This window comes from Juglans microcarpa x Juglans regia, chromosome 7D (assembly GCF_004785595.1).
Source record: "Juglans microcarpa x Juglans regia isolate MS1-56 chromosome 7D, Jm3101_v1.0, whole genome shotgun sequence".
NCBI lineage: Eukaryota > Viridiplantae > Streptophyta > Magnoliopsida > Fagales > Juglandaceae > Juglans > Juglans microcarpa x Juglans regia.
This window is the reverse complement of record NC_054606.1, coordinates 20428265-20448141: the sequence shown is the minus strand read 5'-3', so window position 1 is coordinate 20448141 and position 19877 is coordinate 20428265. Positions and strand designations below refer to the sequence as shown.

Below are 19877 nucleotides of genomic sequence, written 5' to 3'. Positions count from 1 at the left end.
TCAGAACCATTATCCATACATACTTTCCTTCCTATATGCCTCCCCAAACTGCCAATCTCTAGGAAGTGAACATCTACTCCTGCAGGGCTACATCACTTAGTGGACGAACTTAGATGTTTCTCTTTTAACACCTTATTTTTTTGGGCTTCGGCCATTGTATTCAATGGATCTAGTGTCCATGATTTCCTTGGATTTTTTTTTTTTTTTTTTTCTTTTCTTTCTTCTAGTTCTTGACTTGTAACTAGGTTTCTGTGTTTGTATCCTTCCTGTATACTTGGGCTATGCCTATTTAATTGTCTCAATAAAATTTTAATTGCCTATAAAAAAACATTTCCACCACCGATCGCCACATGTGCTCCCTCTCTGTTGCAAACCGTGACAACTATTTGCCTAGTAATGCTTGATTAAACACAACCAAGTAGGCCAATTAATTAAATGGTAGTTGTACCCACCATCTACACCACCACAAACAAAATCTCGTTGACGTTTTCTCAAAACTGTTTGGTCACATCTATTGGGATGGGGAAAAAGGTACAACATAAAGCCGCTTCCATCTCACTAATCTTCATTACATCGCAAAGATACTGTCCCTTTTGCAACAGCCAGGCTGAGGTACGACTTGAGGGCTCAGGGGGTTTACCATCTAATTGCTCATAGAAGTTCAGCTCATTCCCATCAATAGGAATCAAATGAGCAGAGGAGGATGTTTGTTTTCTGCGGTCTTTTAACACAGCCAGCTCTTTGAGATTTTCTGGAACCACCTCCCCCAGCTGCTGCCTTTCCCCCATTCTTATTTCCCATTCAGTTACAGAAACCTTTTCTGTAACTTCATTACACTTCCCACGCCCATCAAATCTTTGGACACTGGAAAACCACCACCGGTTACAACCCCCCCAACAAAAGATACCTCTGTTTGGCACTTTGCGTTTGACTCTCACAACCTACCCCCTTCATATCAATAACTGTCATGCCTTCACATGCCCCATGCATCACTTCAATTTCTTGCACACTCTCATTCCCCTCAGAGATATTCTTGGGTTCTACGCTTATGATCCTTGGCCATAACCTCCTTGTCAGTATTCATTGAGATACATAGAGAGGGTTGGCATTGGCTTCCTCAACTTTGAGCATTACTTCCTCTGCACAAATAGAGCATTAATAGAGGATTTTTGGCATTTTCTGACCCACATGCCCTCAACCATTGCTACTGAAGGCTAGAGATTTTCTATTCTTCTCCATTGTTTCTTGAGTGGGGAGAACTAGACCCAGAACCCTTGGAGCTGCTCCTACCCGTGTTTTAATTCTCCATACAATCAGTTTTGATAAAAGCACACTTTAGCACAAATTGCGAAGCGCCAAGGCTGAAATGTTTTGCTTACCAAAAGCAAGCTGCATTTACCAAAGAATTTGCCACCATGTGCAGTTCTTCCTCTTAGGTTATCCACCCCTTACATGCGGGACCTTCTGGTATGGCTATTAGCCCCTCATCCCACCTCTATCATACTCTTGAATGGCTGCAACAATGGGCAATGAATACACCGTACCTTGCACGGATCCTTACCTTTGAGTTTTTCTAATATCTTATATCTGTATCCATCTCACTTGAGAGTTATCCCTACAATCTGGAATACCGTAAATTTTGGTGTAAATTTGTCATCTTAATTTTTTAGGATTGTCTATGCTTTAGGTTGCATGAGCCTGAGCTAAATACTAGCTGCTACAGTCATGCCCTGATATCTGTATCTGTTTGGGGATGGGTCAGTCTCTGTTTCTAGACTTAACTTTTAAGAACCTTATGCTGGAGTATACATCTTAATAATAGAGACATGTCTCGTCTTTTTGTTTAACTGAAGTGAAAAACTGAGTAAAATAAATTGTTTATATTATCATCCTTCCTCAGTTGATATAACTTAAGCATCAAAGCCTTAATGACAAAATCTTCCAACTTGGTGTGAAAATTGAGAGGATTAACAACAACCAAAAAAAAAAAAAAAAAAAAGCATTAGGACATTTGTGACTTGGAGCTGTTATGCCTTGGCTAGTAAGATTATTCTCTTTTTCTTTGTTCACCTTGATCATGTCCATCGTCCATCAATGCATATAGACCTATTAATATTTGGTTGTTTTAATTTTATAGTATAACTATGGTGGAATTCCGGCCAAAGCTGATGATATCATACATGATGATTCTCAAGTGGATATTGTGTCATGCTGGAATATCGCTGAATATTTGCCCAAGAAAATCCAGGTAAGTTTCTCAATAATATTTTTGCAGTCCAACGGGATGCAACCTTGATGAACTTCCCAGTAAAGTAATATACTGTGCTTTAGTTCTATCAGTTAAATGTGATACTACCATTCAATTGTTTTTGGGGGATTCATCTTCTTCCCATGCTGAGTAGTTATTCTATTCTTTCTGCAGGATCATTTTGTTTTCGTTGTCTCACAGTTCTTGTATATTCCTTGGAGTTATGCACAAAAGCAAGCTGCAATAAGAGCCTCTTTGCGGGATGGCAACTCCTGCACACCATCTGTAACTGTTGCAGCTAATGACACTTTTGAATCACATATGACCGAATATCTTAGAGAGCAGGTACAAATGGGAATGCTAATATTCAGAGGTTGGACGACCCTTTGATTCCTCATTGTGTGTATATACTAACTGTTTTTTACTATTAAAATTCTGCAGATCAGCTCTTACTTCACAGACAAACTTTTGGGTACTGTTCGTGATACCATTCTTCATATGAAGGGAGTGAACAATACTGAAAATGACCAGCATACATCTTCTGGCCTCAAACAATTCGCTGATAAAACCCACAAAGGGGATGCTGCGCTGGAGTTCATTAAGCATGTGTGTGCTGTTCTGGCCCTGGATGAAAATGTCCAACACGATGTTCTGGTAATACTTGTTCTACTGATCAAGTCATGATATTGTAAAAATCATATTCAGTCACAGTATTTCAATTTAATATAATTTTGAGGAACATTTGTGCAATATGCTTAACATCTTCACATTTTTAGAGAAACCTTGTAAATAGATGTTTTATCCAGTGATTAGTGGGTTTACCTGTTCGCTATTATTTTCAACCTTTTTCATTGTTATTATTGCTCCCAACGGCAATCCTACTTCTAGTAGTAATTGCTCTTTAGAAAAAGTTTAAGTGGTACCTAATAGTTTTTTAGTATAATGCATGCTTATTTTATTTCTTTGGCTTTTCCTTGGGTCTATGACCGAAGGTATACACACACACTAAAACACACATATCGTACTTGCTCAATCTTATCTGCTTCACTCGAGGTTTTTAATTACTTGGAGATTTTCTTATATTGAATTATTGCATTTATTTTAATTTTAAAATCATATGATTTTTATAGCCAGTATTGAAGACCAAAATATCTTATCTGGAATTTTGGCTTTGGCAAGGTTGTTCTTGGACAATTAATGCATCGCCAAAGTATTTTTTTAAATGACCTGGAACTCACTAAGGTATGGCCCTTCAGACCCATTGTGGGGAGTAAACCCCAGATACAAGTAAGGGCTTTTGCTGGCTGACTGGTTGGCAATTGACTTGGGTTGTGTTTGGGTAGTGGAGTTATGAGTACTTTTTACTTATTTTTCACTACTATTCAATATTTTATCATTACTTTTTCACTATTTTTTTTACTACTATTCACAGATCATCTGAGATCACCTCACTACCCAGACGTACCCTTAGAGACAGCTCTAGAATTTGAAAGATTGAGGAATAGGCCCTTTTGAGTAGCTCATATATACCAAGGACAAAAGTGTATTTATGAATTAGTATGCATGTGATGTTGGACTGATTGGAGTTTTCTTTTCTCATGCAACTTTCAGATTTTTGCCACTTCAGCTTCTAAATTATATATTATTTGCAACTGAAATCTTCTGCACTTTTCCCTTCTTCAGAATATCAGCTCTTTCTGACAATTGGAACAAGTTGAAATGTTCTATTTGAGTCTGCTTGGACACTGAAGTGATATTTTGATAATCTGCCCCTATTCTACAGGTGATGAGAAAGAATCTATTAAAATACATTCGTGTGAGGGAGTTTGCTCCAGAAGCTGAGTTTCATGATCCTTGCCCATCTTTCATCTTGCCAAATGTTATATGCAGGTTAGATTTTTCTTAAAAACGAAGAATAGAAGTGTTTTTTCGTTTCCTAAGTTTTGTGCTAATTATACTAATGGAAGTGTACACAACTCTTTCTCATGTTTATTGTTGCATTGCCTCAGTAATCCAAATAATATATGTTCCAGATACTAAAACTGTATTGTTGGTACAAGTACTCCTGGAGAAAACAATTTATGGGAAAAGAGTGAAATTTGTTAAATTACATTTGAAGGAGCCTTGGATAAATTCAACAGTTCAGTTTATCATTAATAGACAGAGGAGACATTTCATTAAGGGACTTGTATGACTCTGAATCATGGCAAAACTAGAGGAAGTATCGTGGCAGGAGGAACTGTGGATGGTTGGATTATGTGAATTATGTTCGATTTATTTGGGGGCTTGTTGAATTTAAGCTCATACATGCTTGATCCTTGTTTGATAGAGTTAAAAAACAAGTTATTATTTCCTTCACTCTCTTTTAAATCCTTGGATCCAATTATCACATTTAACCTCTTCCCAACTTTGAAGAAGTTGCTGATTAGTGATCATTTTTCTTGACAGTTACTGCAATGACTGCAGAGACCTAGACTTATGCCGTGATTCGGGTTTAGTGGATCAGGAGTGGCGCTGTGCCGTGCCACAATGTGGCCAGCCTTATGATCGTGAGGTCATGGAGAATGCTCTTCTTCAAATTGTACGACAAAGAGAACGCATCTACCACTTGCAGGATCTGGTGTGCCTTAGGTGCCAACAGGTGAAAGCTGCACATTTAGCTGAGCAATGCGCATGTGCTGGCTCATTTAGATGCAAGGAAGATTTGAATGACTTCCGTAGTAAAATGCAGATTTTCTTGAACATTGCTATTCATCAGAAATTTCAACTTCTCCAAGAGTGTACCTCATGGATTTTAGAACTTCGTTAGCTCTTCGAGTTTGCCTTTGCCTTTGGCTTTGGCTTTGTAGAGAATTCTTTTTATATGATTGATCAAGGTTGGCAGTTACAAAAAAAGAAATTAAAACTGGAATGGCGGAGTGTAGAATTGTAAACGTTGAGGAAGTTGGCTAAAGATTGTTGTCGCTACAACTTTTATTTTATTTTTTTGTATATTTTGTATGGTGTAATAGAGCAGAAAAGTGGAGGTGATTTATTTAGTTTTTTTCAATGGGAAAACAAGAAATATTAAAACAAAAGTGGAGGAGGGGATTATGGAGGTTGGAAGATATAGTTTGGGACCTTGGGTCAAGGAGTGTCACTCGGGATGGAATAAATGTGAATTCTTCCGGCGGCCCAAATGAGATGGCGTGCTCAATGTAAATTATGTAATTGTCATTTTTATGAATTTTAGCGGCCTTCCATTTATGGTACATCTTTTAGGGCTCATTTGGATTTTGAGTTGAGTCGAGTCTCATATCATCTTATCATTATAATTTTTCTAAATTTCATATTATATAATAAACAATTTAACATTTTCAAATTTCAATTTAATTTTTTCAAATTTCAAAATAATAATAATATTAAAAGAATAATATTCTAATAATATTTTATTTAACTTTTAACTTTCATCTAAAAACATCTTATCTTATCATCCAAATCAGCCCTTAGGACCCATAATACAACCTTTATGAGTGCAGATATCTTCCAATCAGTTAGAGCAGTTGCTGGTTGAACGCTAATCTACCAAACTTCCATTTAAATAATAAAAAAACCATAGAATTTTTAACTCTAAATTAACCAGAGTTGTTGGATGCAAGCACGAGTTTGATCGAGCTTGGCTCACATATATAATGAGCTTAAAATTAATGTTTTAAAGTTGAACTGACTAAACAATGCTTTGAAGTAAAGGTTGAAGAAAATATAGTAAACAATTTACCTAAATTCTACTAAATAATATTGGGCCCAAACATTACATCTATAATTTTTTTTTTAACAAACAAAAAATAAAATCTGGATAGAACCAAAAAGGGAAGTACAATGAACAAACTCAGGTAAGATTTACAACATACATTAACAGAAAAATCAGCGAAGTATTTTATTTATTTATTATTATTACTCAAGTAAAAGCAATTAAAGTGAGAAGAACATATAAGTCAACACTGTCTAGTCTCATAAACGCCTATATTCATCTCCACAGTCACCAATTACACGAAGGAGATCTTTCCCTTTTTTTGTGACTTCTTGTATGCTGTTTATATCGTCCTCGTCAAGATCAAGAGAAAAGATAGCATTTGAGTCGTTGATGTGTTCTGACAGCCCAAGTCTAACGCCAATCATTGATCCTGCCACTGTGGGCTGCCATATCCGAAAACAAAAAAAACAAAAAAAATGGGGGGACTTCTCAATGTGGCCTATCCAAAGAAAGGGGAAAAATTCAAAAAAAAAAAAAAAAAAGTGGAAACTGATTTTACCTGATCTAGAATATATTTCACTGCAACAGTTGGGATCGAAACCTTGTGTTTAGATGCTACTTTTTTAAGCGTTTGAAGCAGGACTTGGAACAGGCTCCATCCTCCCCAGGCATCAACCATCTGCCATATATTGCAAAATTTTAAACAAAGATTTGGATATATCAACATCATGCACAAAATTCAAATTCTACTAAACCACTCCCCCTCACCCCAAAATTATTTTACAAAATTTGCATTACCTAACAGAGTTTTACAATTTTCAGAATCACTAAGACTGGATAGTTCTGTTAAAGGACTTCGTACCCTTTTGTACTTCTGGAGGGAGGGTGTGTTTAATGGAGGGCCAGCAAAAGGGATTGCTAAGTTGGTGTCGAGAAACTTCTCAGATAACAGACCACCCATTACTGTTCCATACCTGCATTAATATTACATTCAAAAAAGAGAAATGTGAAGGAATGTTTAGTTGTCTAGCAGGGACAATATAAAAAAACCCTACATCAATCTGAACATCTAAGTTGGACATCCCCTGAAAGGACTATATTTTGGTCGTCAAAATGGTGTCCTATTGGCCAATGTCAGTGCAATGCACTGGAGAAGAACATTTTTTTGGGCAAAATGACTCGTGTTTAAGATGGTTCAATTATAGGATTGTCTACTAGATAATATTGTTGTGTGCGCATATGCATTTGTGCGTGTGTGTGTGGTGTGAGAGAGAGAGAGAGAGACGTTATAAGTTTGACTCCTGTAAGCTGACAAAGCTCTGCCATCTTCTGTTGAGGACGCATGTCAACAATTGAATGTTGCACCTAAAAAGATTATATTCTAATAATGCATTAGAATATAAAATGCAACATAAGGGATTATGAAAACATATTTAAGAAAAGAAACAATATATTTAGTATTACCTGATTGCTTACAACAGGAATTTCATTTTCAAGGATTATTTGCAATCTTTCTGTATCAAAATTTGTTAAAGCAACTGTCTTGATTTTACCTGTAAACCACTTGCTGAAATAATCTGATCAAGTCGAGGAATGCAATTTAGGTATTAATTGAAAATTAATGAGAGAAATGACACTACCTTCTGCTTTCAGATCTGCAAGGTGTTTTAGTGCATCGAGGTAACCAGGATTTGAATAGTCCCACCTATTTCAGAGTAGAAATACAGAAGACTACTATCAGATAATACTCTGGAAGAAAACTAACTTACTCTTCGCTGTCTATTATTTCATATACGTTGGAGTGCAAGTAAAAAGCCATAAATTGTCTTTTTTTGAGTTAATCAAATCATAGAACACAAATAAACTATGTTGTATGGGGCAGGATAGTAGCAAGCAAAACAAATAATGAATGACAATCTATAGAGTGATGGTGACTTATACATGGCAGAGTATTCCATTCTACACCAAACTAGATACTAGTGGGATTTTTCAAAATCATTATCTAGATTTGCCTTTGCGTATAAGTTAGTTTCACTATAATTGTGTAGGAAATTTATGTCATTATCAAATCTTGTTGAGGTTCATAGGGCTTGAAGTTAACAGATACTGCACTTCTGAACGCTTATTTTTTGTAGGTGCAATTTAGAACACTTGTAGATTTTGTAACATGGGCACTCCAATAAAAATTAGTACCCTGTCATGCACAGCTGAGATAAGCATTATTACTTAGTCTACGTTTGTAATTTTACAGCTATAAATAATAATGGTTGGTTCGGAATCATTTTCAAACTAGACAACAAAACATGATATTGGGTAATTGCATCACTAGAAAAACCATGCTACTACATCAATCAACTTAAAAAAATATGCTAGGAATGGAATATGTGTGTGGGGGGTGTGTGTGGGTACCAATGAAACTGAAGCATATCCAAGGAAGCCACGTCCATTCTCTTCCGCGAAACATTGATGTTCTCCCTCACATAGCTACTTGTCATCTTAACTGGTGGTGGCACCCATTTTGTAAGACTGCATCACATCATAGAACAGCAATGAGGCAAACATACTGTAAAGTTTCATTTCTATATTGTCCACAACTTTCAGAATAATGAATCATAAGGCTTTAACTTCTTTCTATGCAACAAACGACGTAAACTGGATTGATGTTGCTCCAATAAATATAATTACAGGATAATGATCGCATGTAATATTTATGTCCAATATACTGGTAGAAACTCACCCTCTGACCTTATCTGCGAACTCTGGCGGGCGCTCTCGACGAACACGATTGATAAAGATGCCATATAGGTCTTCAGCAGGCCCATCTACAATATCATAATAACAATTAGAGACAAACCCTAATTCTTGGTCAAGCAGTGACTAATGAGAGGCCATGTGGTATGGTTATTTACGCAACAATCTGTCACAGATAGTTGGATATGGCCCAATCAAAATCTCCCATGTAAACAAAAAAAAAAGGTGAGAGCAAGAACTTTGACTATTTTTGCCTGAGAGAGCAGCGGTGAGCAGGATACGTAGAGATCCTCCACTTACAGTGATCAGCCATGTCGAAGGTGGAGAGGCCTGCATCAGCGTATCGGAGCATGGCTTCGACAGCGTCATCTCGATCAATTCGGCCCCAACCACCACTAGTCTGCCACATCCCGTTCAGGACTCGGCATATATCCAGCGAATCATTCCCGTTCTGGACAGTGACTCGCTGGGCCTCCACAGTTCCCTCGAAGCACCTCACCGAGTTTGCTTGCGAGTTACGATGAGTTGCGGTCTTCACCCTGGTAGTGGTGGATTTGAGATGGGTGATATTGGTGAAGATAGTTGGGCGTAGAGTCACTGCCATTGCCATCCGCACAAGTGGGGCAGTTGAAACCTGGAAACCACTAAACACTGAATAAGAAGAAACTCAAGAAAATACAAGTGCAAGAATGAATTTCAAAGTTTTTTTCCTTTTTTCCTTTTTTTTTTTTTTGGGGGGGGGGGGGGGGTTATTAGTTGGGTCTCTAATAACCTGTTTTAGTTTTCTTCTAAACAAAAACTTATTGAAGCAATTTATTTAACAGATAAACGGCATAGCTTAAACCCAGTTTAGAGAACTGCATCACGATTCAAGAAAACAAAGGCATAAATTCTGATCCTATAGTTGGGTCTCTAATATTGAAGCAATTCATTTAACAGATAAATGGCATAGCTTAAACCCAGTTTGGAGTACCGCATCACAATTCAAGAAAACCAAGCCATAGAATTCCAATCCTATATGCTTTGAAATGAAGCTGTTTCTACAGGTTTTCAACATGACTGTGGATCAACATAATGTAGATTAAGACCCCATGTGGCACAGACACACACACACACACATAGAAAACCAGTGAAAGTGACTGGAGTGTGTGAGTGGGAAAAACTAGTACACCGCCAGAAACTTAACTGAAGATATTTTCTTGAGTTACTTATAAAAAAATATTTTCTTGAGTTTCTTCTTATTCTGTGTTCATGTGTAGTGTGTCTGATAGTTTCCAGGTTTCAACCACTTGTGATTTAATTGAATCCTAGGGTCTCTGTAATAGGGTAATAAGAAAACAATCATGGATGGCACAGGAAACTTTCATCGCATAATAAGATTTACCCCTAAACACCTGATGAAAATAAGTTGCCATCTTTCAACACCAAAACTAATGCCAGACAAAATAGTTAGGTGAAAATTAATATTTAACTACTGGTATAACTAAGATTCGTTATTGTTTTTTGACCTTCAGTGGATTCACAGCCTGCTATGGAGGAGACTATTCTGGTTGGTGATGATCTGGTGTCGGGCCCAGCATCACCTCTCATTCGACCAGACTTTGCCTCTCACCTGCTCAAAGGAGTTGATTTATGTGATGGGATTCTGAGGATTCTATTCCTCTGTAAGTATTGCATTTTTAGTTCATTGGCCGGGTAACAGATAAGCATTGTATCTCATAAAATCCTTTGATATCCTCACATGTATATATACAATTCTTTTTTATGTACCTTATATATGGAATAAAATCAATCGAACCTGGATTCTAATAGAATCAGATCTATCTCTATTCAGTGCAGTAGAATAAAATTCAAATGCAGTAGCTTGTAACTTGAGCACTTGAAGCTTCAAATTGATAAGGACAGATTCAATCACATTTGAATCCAAATAGTAACCATTGACAGCCCAATGCATAGAAGCATATTGAGAAGAATATGGAAACCAAAATGCCAAAAATAAAAGGATACCCACTCAATCAAGGGCTTGAAAAGTGCTACTCTAATATATGGCCATTTGATAAATTCAAAATCATATAACAATTGGGTTCTAACTCTATGGATCATCACAAGCATGCTTATCAAGTAATACTTTTTGTCCAGCTACCCTTACACAGAAACAAGCTCAGTTCTACAACTTGTTTTTGCTACGTAACTCAACTTTTGTACACAACATACACTTTATCATTTGTAATAGAAACTTCGACATTTCAGTCTTCAAAACGACCCAACCAGTTGCTTATGGTTCTAGCAAGTTGTCTAGTCTCATTCAAGGAAAGAGTTTTAAGCCCCTGAGCAATGGCATCTGCTGGAGTATACACATAACCCACTTGCCACTTTGGTTCCTGTGCACATGGAGTGATGTGATTACCAGTCAATTGCACCTTTTCCAGTGTCCCACCCATTAACTCCACACGAGGCTTCAATGCCTCCTCCAGAAGGTCCGTCTCATCTATGGTGTCAAAGCTGAACTTCACCAACAGGGTGTGTTGGACATTGTATGAGCTCTTGCAACGATCACGATTCTCAGATGGATTTGGCCTGAACTCTGATATCCCTTGAGTGACCTGATTTAGTACCGATGGCAACTGATCAACAAATTTGTTTAGTGAAACTAAGGATTCCCGATCACCATCAGGAATCATTGCTCCAGCTACATCAAGTAGCATCTTCCATGCATCTTCCGAGGCACTCCTAGTCATCGCATAAACTGGAGATGCTTCAACAACCGGCATGATTTGACGAACCAAAGGACCCAGCTGCTCAAAGTAAGGCACTGCCTCTGTTGCTGGCTTGTTGTTGTATGAGATTATGACATTCGCCTTTGGTACCTTCTCAGAGAAATAGCTTCCCACAAGTACCTGGAGAAGTGCACCATTGCTATGGCCGACAGAAAAGAGAGGAAGGCCAGCAAGTTGGGCAGGTGTTAAATTGGCATGAGGCAATCCAGAGGTGAGCACCGAGTCCAAGCAGGCATTGAACCTCTCGTAAACCTGTGCAGCAGCCAGGGCGTGGTCGAAAGTTACATTATAAGGTACCGAAATGATGAGAAACCCTTCCTGTGCCAATTGCTCGATTAGGTAACTGTAGGTGACTTCAGGAACAGCTCCAATGAATGCACCGCCCAAGAACTTGATAATTGCACGTGGCTTCATACCACTGGGTGGAGCAATCACCAAACAGGAATCTTGCCTCCTATAAAACCTACCATTATTGGAAGTAATTTGGGAGCTGCCGCTGCTCACTTCATAGACATGCCCATTGGTAGTTAGACCAGAGGAGGAGGAGGGCCGGCTTACTGCTACAACCATTCCATTTCTGGGAGCAGTAGGAGAGAATTTGTGTCCATAATGCCTGGTGAGATTTTTTGGGGAGATGCTTCTGTATTTCATACCCATAGCCGAGCACATAGTGAGTTCCATTTCTCGAATACAATCTAGCTCTCGCTTACTTGCTTGAACTCAGTTTGTATCTCTGATCTTGCGATTGTTGTCTGAAATAAGCCTGGGTTTAATCTTGCTTTGGTAGAAACTAGTTTCTGTTATTGTTTTATGTGTTCTATAGTGCTAAGACAGTGTCATTCTACTATGTCAAATGCCTGTATAGAATAGTTTGTGCCTAGAAGTGAAAACCATCCGAGCCAAGTATTCAGGATTTTCAAGTTCGGCTATATGCTGGGGCATGTTTGAACTCAAATTGAGCTCAAATAATATATGAGCAGACCATGTTTGAGCTAAATCAAGGGCATTTAAGGAGCATCTAAAGCTACTTGGATAATTTTACATTAGATAAGTTTCAGCAGTGTTCTAATTATGTTGGAAAAAATGGTAAAAAGTGGACAACTGTTGCTACCAGTAAAGGGTTTGAAAAGCATGGTTGTGAAGTAACTGAACGGTGCAGTACGCTGTCAGAAAAGGTCGACCGTAATCAGCCCTAATCCAACAATCGAAACCGCCCCCAGCCGCCCAGAGCGGGCAGGTTTTTTTTCCCATTTTTGTGCATGCAATCGGCCCCAAAGAAAAATAGCAACTCCCAAATGGCAAATATCATCAAACAGAAATATAGCAAAAATCAACGGAATGAAACGTTCGAGAGAGACAATGACTCAGAATGAAACAAGTTAGATCTCAGAGAGAGAGAGAGAGACAAAGGGAGAGAGAGAAATTACCGGTGGCAAGGCGTTGGTGGTGCTCGGCGTGAACAATAACGGACTGAAATGAAGGGGAGAGAAGCTGAAAGATATGAATGCTGTGGAACTGAAAAGATAAGCAAACGGTAGGATCTCAAAATAAGTAAAAGATATTAAATAAATTGAGATGAAATTAAAAAATATATATAGTCAGTTGAGTGGCACTACGGCTACCGCAGAGCTACCTTTAGTGGTTTTGGATTTTTTCTTTTTTTTTTTTTTTTGTATTTTTTTACATGCATTTTTTTACACATTTAAATATTTTTTAAAAAATAAAAAATTCATAATATTATTAAAAAGTACTTACTTAATCATTAAGTAAAAAAATAATAATAAAAAGTTAAAAAAATCACATCCATAAAAACAAGGGATATAAACCATTGGTAAGAGTAGTATTATTTATAGTCAATTTTCTTTGGAATGATCCTGCTGGTTTTGGGCGTTTAACACCCTAATCAAAGGGCACCATGTCAGTAAGTCTACACTAAAGAACATAAAACCAAAGCACTAGATGATTCCAAGTTTTCATTGTCTTTGTTCATCGTCTGTCGCCAAACATTCACATTATTCCCTCTTTGAGTCCACATCCATGAAGTTTCACCATCGTCCATAGCAGTCAAGTTTCACCGTTGTCTAGAGCTGTGCATTTGCATTAGTAGTGTCCATTGCCACTGTCCCCTTAGCAGTGTCCATCATCGCCGTACCCAAACATGCATCATAATAATCATAGACCCATTTCAGATCATCCCATTTCAGATAATCATTTGCTTTCAACAAAACAACAAGTTCTTTGGCTTTCATGGAGTTGGATTTTTTCCCAAACCAACTTAGATCACAGGCCCAAACATGCATCAAATAATCACAAATCCAATTCATATCACCATTTGTTTTGAACAAAAAATTAGGGCATCAAAATATCCGTTATCACAAATTTAATTCATAAGAAATAGCATCACCATTGACCTTCATGACCGATGGCTTGTCGTCGGCTGAGAGGGTGAAGAGTCCAATTGCGTCTCGGTTGAGAGGTTGGGTAAGGCTCCGACAGGGTGCCTTAAGTATGACAGATTGTGGGTTTCTATTGAGAGAGGGGGAGGATCAATGCTGGTGTGAAGGTAGGAATTGGACAACGCTAATGACGAGGGGAGGGCTTGGTTGCGAGAGATGGGGGCAGGAAGGCTGCAGGTGAGGGGGGTTCACCTCGGGGGTGAGGGGTTTGGCTCTAAAAGGGGTTGGAGGGAAGGCTCGATGCCGGTGCGAGGTGGTGGGGGGAGGGCTCGACGCTGGTGCGAGGTGGTCGCAAGAGGGGTGAGGAGGATGAGGGTCCGTGGAGTAAGGATTTCTCCTGGATAGGGGGAGAAGGATTTCTGGTGGGATCCAATTCTATTCCCGTGACGATTAGTTTGTGATGAGGTTACAGTGATAATAAAATGGGACCCATACATGGCATTTTCTTATTGGAGGGCTGTTATTTAGATAAGAATAGATGGACCAGTTGGAAGTTTTTCTCTAAATTAGTTAAAAGCAATTCATAACAAAAATAAAAGGAAAATGCCGACGGAACTGTTGCATCTTACTGATGCAATATTTTATATCCTTTTTTTAATATTAAAAAAAAGGAGAAAATGTGCTATCGGTCATATGCATCAATACCCGTGACATGATTCAAAACAAAATATATTATTCACCTGCATAATTAAGGGTGTAATTGGTCCAGTTCGAGGAGTCACGGACCGAAAATTTCGATCTATCATTTTTGCCAGATCAGATTGTTAGCTATCAGTCCATGAACGTTTTTTTCCTCTTTTTTGGCAGAAAAATTAATTCAAAAAATTAATTAAATTAGTAAAATTAAAATTAAGTGATCTCTTAAATATTTTATATATGGTTAATAAATATTAAATAATTTTATTGTATATATGATCAATGGTAATCTCTTGGATGAAAATTACGTAATTAACTTATACACCTACTATATAAAATAATATTATATATATATATATATATTTGGTTGGTCTTGGTCCAGTCTAGTAAAAAAAAAAAATACACTCCGAAACCGACCAATAAAACTATCGGTCTGGTCCGGTCAGTTTTTCTAGTCTAGATCGATAGCCTTCCAGCCCTATGCTAACAATACGAAGCAACAATGCAATTGCAATTCTTTCACGCCCAATCAACTAATGCAAATATGTCTTTCCACTAAAAATAAATTTTACATTTATAATTTTTTTATTTAATTAAAAAATGCAATACAGTTATAAAAAGAATTATAAATTAATCATTTTCTATATTTTTTTATATGAGGGTCTCTTTGGGCTAGACGCGCTGTAAAATTGAGATTTACACTCGTAGATAAGACACAACCACGTGACCTTTATGATATTGTTACGATAGACATAAATGTAGCAGAGCAAATGCATTCATTACACTCAAGAGCAGTGCTAGCGTGCCGCCCAGCGTTGACCGTTGGGTGTGGCCGATAGCATAAAGTTACTTTTTAATTTTTATCTTCTTTTTTTTTTATATATATATTTTTTATATATTTAAATATTTTTAAAAAATAAAAAAATATCCCATTACACTAAAAATCACTTTTTTAATCATCAAGTAAAAAAAATTAAAAAAAATAAATACATGAGCGGTCAAAATGAGGGGGCAAACTCAAGCGACATACTAACATTTTCCTTACACTCAAATGTCATTGCTCTCAAGCTCTCTCTCCTCTCAAAATCACAGGCCAAGCCAGCCCGTCTCTCCCTCCCTCCCTCTCTGCCCTTATTAGTGGTTCTTAAAGAGATTTTGTTTTGTTTTTCCTTTTCAGTTTAAAATGATCAGAATCCACTACTTGTTTGTCCCTAATTGTTCATCCTTATATCAAGCGAGTGGATACTTCCACGCATATGGAAAACAATTTGTAAACATGAAGTACAATTCAGAATAGCAAATGATAATTTATAAATTTCCTACAATATTTTTAGTAGTAGAAGAAATGACAAGTTCACCAATGGCTCTGGTGGGAGGGATTATGGCAGCAACATCAAAAAATGGTGAAGAGCTTCTAAGCTGTCAGTATTAAGAAGCCAGTTGTTTGCACTAATTTGTAGTGGAGGAAGAGTTATGTGATAACCAAGAAAATTTGTTATATAGGACTTTGTTCGAGGAAAAATTAAGATCTACACGACTAGTATAGAAGTTTCTCTTTCACATTCACTTTTTATTATTTTGTTTTTTTAGCAAGCTAATTTATTTAAGCTTTGGGGATTTTTCCTTGTGTCCCCATTGCTTCTCATTTTTTGATGCAAATGTAAGATCATTTTCAAATCTATGTTGTTATTCATTAGAGAGGTTAACCTTCTCTGTTGCAACTTTTGGTCCTTAACATTATTGCATGGTATGTGATGTGGGACTCGATCGATAGTTCGACTAGAAGGTTTTCCGGCAAAGAGAGAGACCGAGGGAGAATCGAGGTTGAGGAGAGACCAAGCTTGGTAAGAGTGAGGAGAGAGAGAGCGACAGAGACATAATTTGTGACCAATGGGTTCTCAGCCTCTCACAGAGGGAAAGTGAAAGTAAAAAGTTTTATTCAAGTCTCTAGATCTACGGTAAATACATAAGACTGCTAACGTGTCCCCATTCTATTGGAGGGTGTAAAATTCACTTTTTCACTCATCCGATTTTAAGATTTTCTCTTTTTACATTGTCCACTCTAGAATTTACAGTTGATTATTATTTTGTTTTCACTGCATACACTCAAAATAGAGAAACGTTATTAGGTACTTTCGGAGTACAAATGACGTAATACTATTATCCTATCTTAATATGCTATGCACTTAAAATTTATAGTGGAAGTATTAATTTTAATTGACATGACATCCTATAATAAGATATAAATACTATATATACATACTCTGAAAGTATCTAATAATTACTTTAAAATAGATTATACAATTGAATACGGTGGTGATTCCGGCGTCGATATGGTAGTCTTCATGTTCATCTATAAAAATAATAATAAATGACCAAATAAAATATATAAAGAGAGACACAAAGATTTATGTGGTTTGGCATAAAAGCCTAAGTCCACGGGTTGTTTGGGGGAAAAATTCACTATAGTTGGTGATTTTACAATCTCTTATGACCTCACATATCGCTAAATACAATGGAGAAATCCAGAGTTTCAGAAAGTTGAAGACGATGCCTCGTTTGAGAGAGATTTGGTTGCGCTATGTGTAGTGAAGTTTTGTACGTATGGAGCTTCTGTTGAGATTTGTGGGGATCTCCTCATTATATAGAGGTTTATTTCGTTAGAGTGATTGAGTCCAACTTACCTTGTGAAACATTTTTCTTTTTTGATTTTCTATCCTTTTAGGAGTCTGAGTGTCTTTCTTTTTAAGAGTCTGAGTCAACTTGTTTTATCTCTTATAGGCTTGATCTCTTGGCTTGATTTTTCGGCCTTATCTCGAGACTGAATTATAGGCTGCTGATTTGACCCCTATAGATGTTCGCGATTCTTAAGGTCGACTTGTTTATTAAGAAAGCCTTGAGAATCTTCAAGTTAATCGTGATAGAGGTAACCTATAAGAAACTGCATAAAAAGAAATTTTGGGAACTGGTCCATAGTTTGTTACTTTTATGCAATGCAATGGTGGTCTTCATGAGTGGTCCTCAAGAAGAATTTGTGAAATTTGTAGTTAGGTCCTTCGAGGATGGACTTCTGTGAAGTTTGTTTGTAAGAACATTTGTGTGATAATTGAGTGTATAGATGATTGTATGTGAATGATAGTGAACTGCGCATATTTTTGTGCTCGGTGATCGTTTTTTGTTTTCAGTGGCATTAGTGGATTTTTTCTCGGGTTGCAATTTTCTATTGTTACTTTCTCGTTTTGATGTAGATGTAAGAGTTTATTTGTAGTAACCCGCGCTTAAGTGGTCAGAGTGTCTGTCGACCCCATGGATCCATCTTAGGCGGTGCGAGTGGTGGTGGCTGCCGATGTTCCTGTTGGCACATGGATGCCCGACTTCAGGCCTTCGGCAGCGTACATGGTGCGATCAAGCTCGACGATCATTTGTGGAGTCACTGGGGTGGTGTGGCGAGCAGGGCTATGGGGGCGAGGATCCCTGCGCTAGTGACAGAGGTCGATGGTGGTCGCTAGCTAGTGAGTCATCGACGGGTGAAGTTGCCGGCAAAGTGCATCACGCACGATATGCCCGCCTCCATTCATCGAACCTGGGCATACCACCTGGAAGGTAGCACCTGCCGGTGACAAACAATGAAAGTAGGTTGATTCATGGCCACCTATGGCCTAAATAGTCTCGGGGCAATTAGAGGGTGGCTTCCTAGTAGTGTTTGGGTTCTTGGCAGTGAGATACCGGCGGGGAAACCCCCTTCGGTTATGTCCTTGTGTAAGGGGCTCTAGGTTGTAAGGCGAGAAGAAGAAGAATGTAACAGAATAAACTGCTATTGGCAAAACGATGTGTTGAGATTAAGTGGAATGGAGCGTTTTGGGATTAAGTGGAACGAGGACCTTCTTGTCGGCGACAGGTCTTTAATAAAACAGTGCGTGGAAGGGCTTTAATGAAATGGTGTGTGGAAGCGTGACACGAGCAGCAGTGGTTTTCACTAAATATGGTGTTGTATTGAATGTATTCTTGTAATAAAATGATGTGTTGTAATGAGAATTAGCTGTAGGTATAAAAGATACTCGTAGCGTATTCTGAGGCTTTACTTTTGGATGTTAAGTGTGAATTGTTTGGAGTTTGGGAGATTACTCGAAAATTTCTTTCAAGAAATGAGAATGGTTTCTTAATTTTCATCTTGAGTTCTTGAGAGGGTTCTTGATTTGTTCTTGAGTCTTCTTAATTGTTTTTTTTATCACAATTCTGGTTACTTGGCTGGTGGAGAAGTAGATACTTAACAATTGGTATCAGAGAAGACGATCTCTCATGGCAGAGAACAAGCGTGCAACAACTTTGAAGGCACAACAAGAAGGTACTTTGAGGCAGCAAAAAGGAATTCTAAAACAATTGAAAGAACTCCATCATGCTATCAATGGCATTACGGGCAGGTTAGACCAACTTACCGATATGCTTCAAACTTTACTAGAACATCAACAAGTTAATTCTTTTCCTAGTGATTTTGGTAGGGGTAGAGAAGAGAATTATGAAGAAGGGTTTTATGAGAGGAGTTTGTATCATGAAGAGACATTTCCAAGGGGAATTAGATTAGACTTTCCACATTTTGATGAATCTAATCTTGTTAGGTGGATTTTCAAAGCCACCCAGTATTTTGAATTTCATTAAATATCGATGAATCAGAGGCTCTTAATGGCCTTATATCACATGGAGGGTGAGGCCCTTATGTGGTATCAAGATGTTGTTGATTGTAGCATCTTTATAAGTTGGGATTCCTTTGTGAAGGCCTTTCAAGTCAGATTTGGCCCTATAACCTATGATGATCCTATGGAGGCGTTGACACGTTTAAAGCGATTGTCGTATGTGGCTATTTATAAGGCACAATTTGAGCCTCTATTGAATAGATTGAAGGGATTGTCTGAAAAACATAAGCTGAGTGGGTTAAAAGATGAGATTCGATTTCCTATTCGAATGCGTAATCCCATTAATTTGAATGTTGCCTTTGGCCTTGCTAAGACTCAGGAGGAATATTTATTGGCTTCAAGGAAGTCTTGGAGGAACAATGTAGTGTATGCGAGTAAAAGTCATTATGAAGTTGGAGAGGATTGGAGAGGATAATACTAAGATACAAAGGAGTAATGTGCCTATAAAGAAGATTTTCTCATCTCAAATGGATGAGTAAAGGAGGAAGGGTCTCTGCTATCATTGTGATGAGAAGTGGAGTCCAGCCCACTTGCGTAAAAAATCCAAAAGTGTACTTATTTCAAGTTGAGCATAATGATATGCAA

The 19877-nt window shown here is 37.7% G+C and overlaps 3 protein-coding genes across 5 annotated transcripts in view; 1 reads left to right on the top strand and 2 right to left on the bottom strand.

The window, feature by feature from the left end:
- LOC121239687 (DNA polymerase epsilon catalytic subunit A-like) overlaps window positions 1-5523 on the top strand; it is a 38812-nt gene extending 33289 nt beyond the window's left edge. For both annotated transcript variants that reach the window (XM_041136963.1, XM_041136962.1), the window contains exons 37-41: window positions 2138-2248; window positions 2423-2593; window positions 2690-2902; window positions 4032-4138; window positions 4697-5523. In XM_041136963.1, coding sequence (XP_040992897.1) covers window positions 2138-2248; window positions 2423-2593; window positions 2690-2902; window positions 4032-4138; window positions 4697-5057 — 963 coding nt within the window. In that variant the 3' untranslated portion in view covers window positions 5058-5523. The remainder of the gene's footprint in view (window positions 1-2137; window positions 2249-2422; window positions 2594-2689; window positions 2903-4031; window positions 4139-4696) is intronic.
- Window positions 5524-6139: 616 nt separating this feature from the next.
- On the bottom strand, window positions 6140-9302 carry LOC121239273 (1-deoxyxylulose-5-phosphate synthase YajO). The gene is given in 10 exon segments (XM_041136484.1): window positions 6140-6424; window positions 6541-6660; window positions 6844-6955; window positions 7267-7346; window positions 7446-7534; window positions 7622-7686; window positions 8391-8507; window positions 8719-8803; window positions 9033-9129; window positions 9131-9302. Coding segments are annotated over 10 exon segments (981 nt in total). The 5' UTR covers window positions 9161-9302; the 3' UTR covers window positions 6140-6238.
- LOC121239272 lies at window positions 9257-13089 on the bottom strand. 2 transcript variants are annotated; one of them, XM_041136483.1, is made up of 3 exons: window positions 12937-13089; window positions 10947-12261; window positions 9257-9376 (listed from the first exon to the last, which is right to left on the bottom strand). In XM_041136483.1, exon 2 carries the CDS (start codon window positions 12188-12190, stop codon window positions 10979-10981), a length of 1212 nt encoding a protein of 403 aa, XP_040992417.1. In that variant the 5' UTR covers window positions 12191-12261; window positions 12937-13089; the 3' UTR covers window positions 9257-9376; window positions 10947-10978. The 2 variants fall into 2 exon arrangements, with proteins under 2 accessions (XP_040992417.1, XP_040992416.1); XM_041136482.1 differs by lacking the exon at window positions 9257-9376 and adding an exon at window positions 9955-10048.
- Between the last annotated feature and the right edge of the window lie 6788 nt (window positions 13090-19877).

Coding starts and splice junctions, on each gene's coding strand:
- LOC121239272 (XM_041136483.1), bottom strand. CDS start 12,190: ATGGAACTCACTATGTGCTCGGCTATGGGTATGAAATACAGAAGCATC.